Here is a 10,214-nt window from a genome sequence, read left to right as displayed (position 1 = left end):
TATTTTCTGATGACCTGTCGTTTACTGTCACGGAACAGACCATGTTTGGCAAACAGATGGCGACCCGAGCCAGACAGGAAGAACAGCAGAGATGACGAGAAGTACGGCTTTAAAAATAGACCACCATGTATCCCCTTGGGTATCGTCCAAATGTTTATGATCCTGTGCACTTCTGCAAAACATACAGTATCTAAACTTGTTTTGCTCCCGCCTCCCCCACATTCACCTGCAGTCTGTTTTCAATATGATGTTGACTTTGCTTTCTTATGGCTTAAATTGCAGGCTATAAAAAAATAACATCTTAACATTGTAAGTTATTGTTTTGCAGCATTACGACAACTTCTTCAGTAAGATAGAGTTTTTATCTTCTGTACTCTCAAGCGTCTTCAAGTAGTTTGTAAACTTTGTCGGTAGCCTAAAATATTGCAGCTGTAAATTATTCTGGGCAACAACTTTTCGTGACGTTTGCTTAACCCATGAATGGACAGGATGGAAATTTTTTTGCCTTATTGAGATAAAAGTCTCTTAACAGGCGACAATCAGGGAAATAACACTTCTTTTTCGTTTATGGTTAAGTCATATGACAACTTTCCTAATTTATAATCACGTCCCAAAAATGGGACGCTGCCCGTGAGAGGGTACTTGGGTTTTCTTAGTAGATCGTCCCAAAAACCAGAATCAGATTAAAACACTTAAATATTTTGATATACTGAAGGATATAATGCATGAAAATTATGATGTCCCAAAAATGGGACATTGCCCACGAATGGGCTAACACATCCCTAATCTTTAGCATTCGAACAACTATTCCCTCGAAGTACTTCGGGGTGATCTTCCTCAAACAAGAAAGAAAAGTTCCTTAAAAAAAGTCAGAACCCAAAGAGCGTCTTTGTCTTTCCAAGGACACATCATTCCGCTTTGAAAGAAAAACTATACTCAATAGTAAAATCGGTTCAATTTGACAGCAGTGCCAGTCTTTTTTTTTTTTTTTTTTATTACAAAAACAGTTTATCTCATCAACAACTGCCAACTGTACAGTCTTCAAGGACGATGACAGGAGAGAGTTGAATATGTTCACGCAGGGACAATTCTTCTCTATGAGCAGGTTGTAGTGGAATATTATGAGACACTCAGAAAAGCAAAAACGGAGCATATCAAAAATTTCAGATGTGCTGATGACGTTTACTTGCCACCATAAGACTTGCATATCAGTCACAAAGCGTCAAACACCAGCAAGATAGAGAAGGGCCATTGAAACTGATGACTTTGTTGAATGAGGCAATGAAGCGTCACATTAACAGGCTGAAAAATCAAGTCACAGCTGCTTCTCCATAAAAGCCAGAAGTCCTTCAGTAGATAGTAATCCGTTTTGTTACTGAAAGCAGCCAAAGTCCACAGAGAGGTCTTCGTCAAGCTGGTTTTTGCCCTTCCGGAGTCCGAGCAAAAATTAACACAGACCACCATTTTCCTCCTTCCAGTCTGACGAAAAGGTTTTTAGAATTATCCACTGCTACAATCCATAGGTCAACCATCTGTGTTCTGTGTTAAAGCAAATTCCAGTGGGGCGAAAAGGTTGTTTTTCAGGGAGGGGCTTTGGGGCGGGTGGAGTGGGGGGGATCCAAATTAGATTTCTGTAAAGGTCATCCAGCACAGCCATTGTGGAAAAAAAAAAGCAGCAAAGAGGGGAAAAGGGAAATATAATATCCTCTTACAAAGTCCTAATCTAATTTTCATTCCCAGAGGGAACAGAAAATCACAGAGAACAAGAAAGAACCATCACAAGCGTAATTGGACACCAAAATATAAATCTATAAAAAGGCCTTTTTTTTTTAACTCCATTATGTACACTTTTCACAGGACCTCCAATGAGAAACTCCACAGCGAAGCGCCGCTTGTAGTTGTTATGGAAATTTATTTCCACATTAAAAAAAGAAGAAATATCCAAGAAACCAAAAAAAAAAAACAAAAAAAAAAACGGCAAGACATTATTTTCTTCTTAGTGCCTTTGGGGAACTGCGCTGGCTATACAAGTGTTACTTGGATGAATGAGGAAGTGCAGAGCCGAAGGTCACAACATCCGGTGGGGCATAAAAACGTCCACCGCAGACTGGCACTGCCAAACCTTCCTGGCCATCCATGTCAGGGCTGCGGGCAACATCCATGCTGTCTGTGAGGGGGGGAATCCATGGAGGAAGAGCGCGCCGGTCTTGAGCAGACAAAACAATCCGTTCTCAGTAGATCACTTCATACACTGTGGCCTTCTTATCACCAGAGCCTGTCACAATGTACTTGTCATCCGTGGAGATGTCACAGCTCAGGACAGACGAGGATTCCTTGGACTGCGTCAAGAAAGAAAGAGAACCGTTTGAGGCTTGGAATCAGCGTTTGACATGATTGGAAGTAAGTGAAAAAGATCAGTTGACTGCGGCGGAATATTAGATTGCGGCGATTGAGAAGTGGCGGCCTGGTTCGCCTTCCAAACCACTTATTTATCCAGTCAATAACTCTGGTTTCACTGATAAAAAAAAAAAAAAAAAAGCCTGACAGACAGCGGTAGCAGTGACCTTGCTCTTAGTCCAAACGTGAATACTTTGGGAACGGCTACAAAAAGAAAATATTGCTTTATGTACCTGGAATATGCTGGCGCCGTAGGGAGTCCTCCAAGCATTCAGCAGGTTGTCCTTGCCAGTGCTAACAAACCATTTCCCTGTGAGCAAAATAAAAACTTTCACCAGACTGAACTGAAAAGCTCAAGTATATGCAAAAGTATCTGTGGCTTTTTGTGTGTTCATACCACAGTAGGCGAATTTGAGAGAGAGTACGCAGCTCTCGTGGAGGTGCAGCTGATACTTGTCTGGTTTGGAGTGGTGAAGCACCTCCACATTGCTGCTTTCCATGCCCACAGCCAGCCACTCGCCAGTCGGACAGTAGCCCAGTGAGAAGATCTGGGAACGGAGCGATCACGGCTATCAAATGACCAAACGCTTTCGTTGCCATCCCCTGCTCGTTTGGCGTCGTACCTGTGAGGTGAAGTCATGCTGCTGCAGCTGTCGACCCTCCCTCAGATCCCAGGAGCGGACCGTGTTGTCTAGACCACCTGTCCATAGCTTAGTGCCGTCATGGGATATGTCAATGCAGCTAGCACCATCTGTGTGACCCTGAAACTGCCTGCAACCAAAAAAAAAAAAAGTCCAAATATTACAGACGTGGAGTGGAGAAAGAAAAAAATGAGACGCATCGTAACCACTTTTTTCCTACCTGACGAGAGTCTGATTGTGGAGGTCCCACACGGCAATATTTCCATCACTGCAGCAGGAGAAGCAGACTTTGGCGTCAGGGCTGATGGCCAAGGCGTAGCACGCCGGCGCAGATGAGGTGAGCTCAGCTTTGATACGTGGTGTCTGAGAGGCCAGATCCCAGATGGTCAAAGTGCTGGCCTCGCCTCCCACGATCAATGTGCGGCCATCAGGCAGCAGCTTACAGGAGCGGATGTAGTTATCCCTGTTCTGTTGCGCACAGGACACAAGAGCCGATCAATGCGTGTTCGGGGTCGCGCAGCTTTGGGAGATTTAGGAAGAAGTCGGTGGCAAAGTGAAGGAAAATCCTGCTGTCACAACAAATCAATACGAGTGTTTCTCAAAGCTAGTGGGATCTTCTCAACAGATTTTTATGCTCACGTTTCCTCTGCGGTGTTTATACTCTTCGCAAAATGCCATTTAATAGTTTGCGATTCCTGCCTTCAAACGTTTGCGGTCTAGATGGTGTGTTATTATTGAACGAAAGCTTGCTTGTTTTTGTTATTGCAAAGCTGTCAGCGGTATGTGTGCGTGTCTGGCGTGGCCCTCGTGCAACAAAGGATCACCCTCTCTTGCTAATGGAACGAGCGTTTGTTGAAACAGCCCGTACCTGTCAAAACAACAAACTAGGTTGTGGAAATGCACCCGATGAGTGAGCAGTGAATCAGCGGCACTCCTCACCAGACAGTCCAGTTGAGACACGGGACTCTTGCTGCCAGGTTGGCTGATATCCCAGATTTTGACACAGCCTTTGCCACCCGTGTAGACGTGGCGTGTAGGGTTGCTAATGGTTACGGCACACACCACCTCGCCGTGACTCAGTGTGTTGATCTGACGGGCGTGGCGTGGGATCCCGGGGCCAATTAGGGCGTCGGGGGGGAAAGGCACAGGCTGCATCTGGCCATCGGCACTCACGTGGAAGGAATAAGCGCTGGAGGGGGAAATAAAATGTTTTCATTTATTGTTAACAAGTTGTTTTTCAACTTCTTGTTTTTTTTTTTTTTTTTTTTAACCGCTGATGCTAAAAAATAAGGTGTAGTGCTTACGGTTTGCCTCCTGAGATGGACGTGAGGCTTGCTTGAAGGCCTGGGGCTCTCATGTGGGTGTGAGGATCAAAACCCTTAAAGAGAATAAAATAAGACTACTCAGTACCCCCACCGAGGCTTAAACATTTAGCACAAGTTGACTACCCAATAAACCACACATTAATAACAGAAAAATAACACTAATGGAAGAAGTAATCAAGTACTCCAGACGTTCTTAGCTATAAAGTGCAATTAGACCCAAATAGCGCTTCTTCAAAAGAGAAGATGCGTTACCATAGGGGAGCGTCCATATGCTGCAGCGGCTGCGGCGCTCATCTGGGGGGAAATGTGGAGACCGGCGTATACACCAGGACTTGTCAGGCCTCCGTTCATTTCATGGTGACCCATCATGGCAAAGGGCGTGGGGTAGGAGCCTGCGATTGACAGAGGCGTACGCAAGGCTGGGGCTGCTGGAGACAAATGAAAAGAATCACGTTCGTTAGCGGGGAAAGCGGGATGGGACAGCCGAGCGCTGTATTACAATGTCCTCGAGAGAAAAGAGAATGTTACCAACCGAGAGCCTCCATGCCTGGTGGCTTGCCCAGGATGGGTCTGAGCCCAGGAGTGGAGCTGGTGCCAGGGGTGGGGGCATCATTGCGCGGGGTGGGGGTGTTGGACTTGAGGCCAGGTGTGGAGGATTTGTCATTCTGTCGAGGGAACGATGTAGCGAGAGTGTTCACAATCTGGGAAGCCGGGCAACATTCAGACTGACAATTTGAGAGCAAACTGAACATAATCCAGTCTAATTCTGACAACGCGTACAGTCCTGCAGATCCATAAACTGCTATTTATTCTAAAACCTATTACAACCACAATGGGGATAGGCACTTTTTATCCTTTTAGTGCTTTGGCTTTAATCTTTCAGTGAGGCAGAGGGAGGAGGGAAAAAAAAAAATATCCCAGAATAGTTAAATACATTGAGCTATTAACAGCAAGGACCTGACTGATCCTGATTCGGGACAATATTATCCCGGATATTTAGTCATGCACTTAAAGCACAGACAGCTATTCTCTAATCCACTGCCAAAATTGTCCTAGATTTATTTGGACATATCCCTTTGCTCACTCTTTTAAACCCCTTCCTGGCCTAGTTTGAACAGACTCTCTGCTGCCTTACATGGCTGAGCTCCTTGGCTTTGGAGGATGGGGTGCTTCCAGAGGACGCCACCGATGCAGGGCTGTTGGGGGTGTCCTTCTTGGGGGGGCGGGGTTTATCGATGCCATTCTCCGGCGGCGAGTGTGCTGGGCTGCCCCGAGGCGTGGCTGGATCCTGGAGAAATGACAATTTCATGATTTCAAACAGGTGCCCGAAAAAGAGTCAGACAAGTTGTTTTCTCACCTCATTAGAGACATCGACCACCAAGTCATCACTTTTCTCTCCATCGCTGTCCTGTGAAGATAAAGCCGTCATGAGCCGTTATTTTTTTCTTCAAAGAAATCTTTTGTGGGGGAGGGACGTACATATCTGCTCATGCTGTCCTTCTCCTCCACTTTGCGCTTTTTGGAGTCCAAACTGTAGTCAGAGGAGCTGCGATGCTTTTCGCTGGCTGTGCGTAAGCTTTCTGATGGTGATATTGAGTTATTCTGAAAGCAGAAAGGCAAACAAAGGCTTTATTAGCTTTTCATCTACCAGTGAATCATTCATCCGTTACAAGTTGCTCACAGGGAACGCCCTGTGCCAAGGCAAACACTAAAAAGCGTCTCATTCGCGCAATTACGGATGGCGCAGACTCTTAAAACGCAGCTGTGAGCCAGCACCAACGTGTACCCTGACACCAGCCAAGCCCAATCTCATACAAACAAGCCCGTCTTTGGCTGCACAACAGAATGGGCCATTATCTGAGCTGAAAGGAGGATGGCTTGTTTTCTAAGCCGGGCTCCCTCCTTCTCATAGCTGGACAACAAACGACCTCATGGGGACATGAGCAGAGTGTTGTGGCTGAACAGAGGGCCTTTTCTCTGCAGTCACTCAGGCTAAGCGTGAGAGAGCGCAGGGAGGAGAGAATGTGGACGTCGTGGGCATTGATTGCTGCGCTGTTCTCGGGCGCCATGTCAACTCGGGCTTTGACACAGAAAGACAGCCTGCCAGTGGGCACGGCACCGTGGGACAGACCGCTGCTTCTTCGTGGAGCCTGTACGCCCACACAAACAAAGACAGCGCACTCCAAACGCCAACATGACGAGAGGAACTCGGCCAGAGTCCAGAAGCTTTCCCCTGATTCCCCGCGTGGAACAAAAGCTATAATGTGGACAAGTCAGCAGCAGGCTGAAGAAGTGAACAATAGTCGGCGGACTGGCAGCCCGGGCAGCGGGCCACCGTCTGGATAATGAGTGACCTTTAAAGGGATGCTTAGCCTGACTCATTAACCAAAGTCACCTCTCAGCTATCAGATGACCTGGGACGAGAGCGCAGAAACAAAAAAAGGCCAGCTAATCGCCCCAGGAGTTGAGTTTCTTCAGACATGACTGAGCCTATCGATCCGACTGGGCTTACAGAAACCCAACCGCATGTGGCCATCTCGAGCTATCAGAGATCACAGCCTTTCAAATGAAACATCGGGGAAGGTCTGCCTGCACGGCTTCGAAAGGAGGAAATCAAAACAGTTTCCCATTTGTGCCTCTAAGTATTCATCATATGCCAAGTGGGAGAGGAATAAAAGATGGTAAACAAGGGAGACAGTGGAAGGGATCAAATAAATCCTTTAAGACAGGGATGTCCGCGTCATTCGATAATTGTGATGAAATTACATGGCTTCTAATCTCTCTGGCATGATACCAGCCATTTCCCCAAACACATTGGATTTACATTAACAACCTCATTTGACATGAATCAGTACTTTATTACACTTCCCTCAAGAAAGTTTTTTTTCCATTTCCAGTTGAGATTTTTTTCAAATGACCAAATGAAACAAAAACTACTTTACATCCATCCATTTTCCTGTACTGACCCAGATCCTGTTTGTTGGTGAACAAGTCCGAACAGGGAGGCCTAGATTTGCGTGTCCGTCACCTCTTGTTGCTCCATCGAGAGTATTCTGAGGCGGGCTGGAGGCCAACTGAGAGACAGAGGCCATCCGTCATGTTCCAAGACCTCCTTCGCTTTTGGCCGTTTCCCCAACACCTCCAGTTAACGGACTCGCACTAAACTTTGTGGGAGGGATGAGCATACGCCAAGGAAGAATCTACTAAATCTGTGGATCGGGATAATGGTGTTGATCCAGGATTTTCTCCTCCATATTTCAACATTGTGAACCTTACTGTCCACTCATTTCTTTTCCAAAGCGCTTGTTCTAAGTGGAGCCTGTCATGGCTGCCTTTGGGCGAGAGGCGTGATAAACACTGGACTGGTTCCCCAAGCAGATTTTGACGATCATTCACACATATGGAAAATTTCGGTTTTCAATTTACTTCAAGTGCATGTTAGAAAAATCTAACAACAACAACAACAACAACAACAAAAACCCACACACAATGATGGAAGGACAAACGCCACAGATTCACACGCAAAACTTTAGTACTTTCAGGCAGATATGTTAACCTCTAGCCTGCCATGCTCCTCATGAGCCATATTTTATACTTAATAAAACAACTTCTCTGCAATAAAAAAAAAAAGAATTGAAAAATGAATGAAAACACTCACCGTGCTCTCTGCGTGCCAAACATCACCATGGTGGTCACGATGAAGGAGAAGATGAAGTCAAGCGTAACAAAGACAAAAAGGAAGCCTGTTAGTGTATAATAACAAATGCCCACTAGCACAACATGTGAGAATCAACTTGAGGGCATCAGGCCTCACTTATCAGCGAGCTAAAGCTGTTGAATAGCTTATGCAGTCATGGGCTGGGAATGTATCAGCTCATTACCCCGACAGAATGTGAACAGACAGGATGTGCTCATCACCTAAGGGCCCTGCGACTGCTCTGGAGAGACGGAGGAGCGCTCCACTGTGAGATCTTTTAGCCTTGTTGAACAGCTACGCTGCTACTTCAACAGTAACGTACACGTCCGTCTGTTGCTAATTGGACCTCACCTCTGTGTTCCAGATCATGGTGGTTCTTCTCATCCTTCACCGGAAGATGGGCTTGGCTCCCCAGGGCTCCGAGTGCAAGCAGGCCCGATCCTGAACCCGTAACGGGAGGGATGCCAGGAGGTTGCAGGCCGGAAGGGTGCGGGGGCAGCTGGACGGGGGGCCCGTGTGCCGCATGGGAGAGGTGCTGCGCCTGGAGCTGCTGCTGCTGCAAGTAGACACACAAGACACCAAGTGGGTCAGAGGGAAAAGGCAAGTAGAGAAGACATACTAAACTGAAATAAGGCAGATCTGTTGACAATATTAACACATTGACACATTCTATTACTGTCGGGCCCAGAATGCGACCCCACTCGTGCTATTTCTGGACTGTGCCAAACGTAGCTTTGCACACATTAGAGTAGTCGTCATGACTTCTGCTCACCCCCTCTACAAAATTCATGCACGAGACTCGGGGACCATGACGCTTGATTGCACAGCAGGAGTAGGATGTCGAGTGAAAGAAATAGTAACGACAAAGAGGCACTTTGAGTCGACCTGCACTTAATGGAGAGTAAACATTTCACTTCAGGTAAAATAGTGCACTGCAGCGCCGCAGCACTTAATGCTCCTCTGCGCCACTGGTGAGCAATCCTCTTAAGCAATGCGAGGATGGGTACGAATCCGTCAGCCAGTAGCCTAAACAACTACCTGATTTTAAAAACACTTCCAAAAACCCCGGCAGCCTCTTTTTACTGCCATCATATTCACGTTTCTAGATTAGCAAAACATGAATCATTTGCATGGGCAAACTTAAAAAGACTGAAGGAACACTAAGTGCCCAGAGCTGGCACTGCAGCCGTCTCACTTGGAGTGTTTGGAGTGCGCGTTTGTGTGCGTCAGGGGGGCTGCTATGGGAGCCAGGAGCAGGGGGTCCCACGCTGGCACTCACTCAACCCTCCCATATTCACCATCAATATTTGAAAGGCGCACGGAAATGGATGGGAGTTAAAAAGCCCCTTAGCATGGAAGTAAGCAGTTTCAAGCAAGGTTAAATAATACTTAGCTGAGACACCAATAAAAACATCAGCAATTTATTACCAGTATGTGAGCCAGCTGAATAATTCAGTCGCTGTTACGACATTTGCCTCCTCCCTTTTACAAGAATCCGCGGCCATTATCGCCATCTCACCAATATTGGGCACTCTGTAAAGACTGAAACGGCAGACCTCAAGGGTTGTTTTTGTTGTTGTTAATTGCTTCTTTCTTCTGGCATGATCAGGCTTGGAAATAGAAAGGGCTGCATTGGAAAATGGCTGCCATGATTTTACCATGCAACCTCATCCTTTGCTCTATAGGGCATAAGTCATTGTAATTAAAAACTAGATCCAAGACAGCGAGGGAGGGCCGGGGGTGTGTGTGGGGGGGGGGGGGGGGATGAATAGCAGGTGTGTTATAATATTGTATCCATAAGGGAAATTATGGGTCGTCAGCAGGGGAGAGCCATCCTTGCTCATTGTGTTTAATGAGCCATTGATGGCTAATATGCATGGTTGATCAGCAACAACCCTCATTAGAGGACCATAAATGAAGACAATAATAAATAAAGGAGTCTGTTCGGTTTCTTCAAAAGCAATTTTCCAAGATAAAGAGCCGGTATTCCCAATTTTCTTCATGAACCTGGTAAAAACACAGATTTAAAAAAAAAAAAGGGATTTAGCCCAAATAACATTGCAATCCTGAACTCGACAATGTGACACCAAGCTACATGTATGACCTGAACTGCTCCGCAATGACGTCTTACTACTTTTACGACTGTAGACCTTC

At 46.2% G+C, this 10,214-nt stretch overlaps 1 protein-coding gene across 1 annotated transcript in view; it reads right to left on the bottom strand.

Moving 5' to 3' along the window:
• Positions 1–1,001: 1,001 nt before the first annotated feature.
• tle3a (TLE family member 3, transcriptional corepressor a) overlaps positions 1,002–10,214 on the bottom strand; it is a 32,130-nt gene continuing 22,917 nt past the window's right edge. Inside the window, exons 10-23 of the mRNA XM_061822239.1 lie at positions 8,412–8,616; positions 8,022–8,029; positions 5,843–5,965; positions 5,721–5,771; positions 5,499–5,651; positions 4,896–5,028; positions 4,616–4,791; positions 4,343–4,416; positions 3,978–4,227; positions 3,259–3,506; positions 3,021–3,168; positions 2,795–2,945; positions 2,631–2,707; positions 1,002–2,339 (exon numbers count right to left, since the gene is read on the bottom strand). Coding sequence (XP_061678223.1) covers positions 2,232–2,339; positions 2,631–2,707; positions 2,795–2,945; positions 3,021–3,168; positions 3,259–3,506; positions 3,978–4,227; positions 4,343–4,416; positions 4,616–4,791; positions 4,896–5,028; positions 5,499–5,651; positions 5,721–5,771; positions 5,843–5,965; positions 8,022–8,029; positions 8,412–8,616 — 1,905 coding nt within the window. The 3' untranslated portion in view covers positions 1,002–2,231. The remainder of the gene's footprint in view (positions 2,340–2,630; positions 2,708–2,794; positions 2,946–3,020; positions 3,169–3,258; positions 3,507–3,977; positions 4,228–4,342; positions 4,417–4,615; positions 4,792–4,895; positions 5,029–5,498; positions 5,652–5,720; positions 5,772–5,842; positions 5,966–8,021; positions 8,030–8,411; positions 8,617–10,214) is intronic.

The sequence above is a fragment of the Syngnathoides biaculeatus genome, chromosome 6 (genome assembly GCF_019802595.1).
Source record: "Syngnathoides biaculeatus isolate LvHL_M chromosome 6, ASM1980259v1, whole genome shotgun sequence".
NCBI lineage: Eukaryota > Metazoa > Chordata > Actinopteri > Syngnathiformes > Syngnathidae > Syngnathoides > Syngnathoides biaculeatus.
This window is presented reverse-complemented; position numbering and strand designations above follow the sequence as displayed.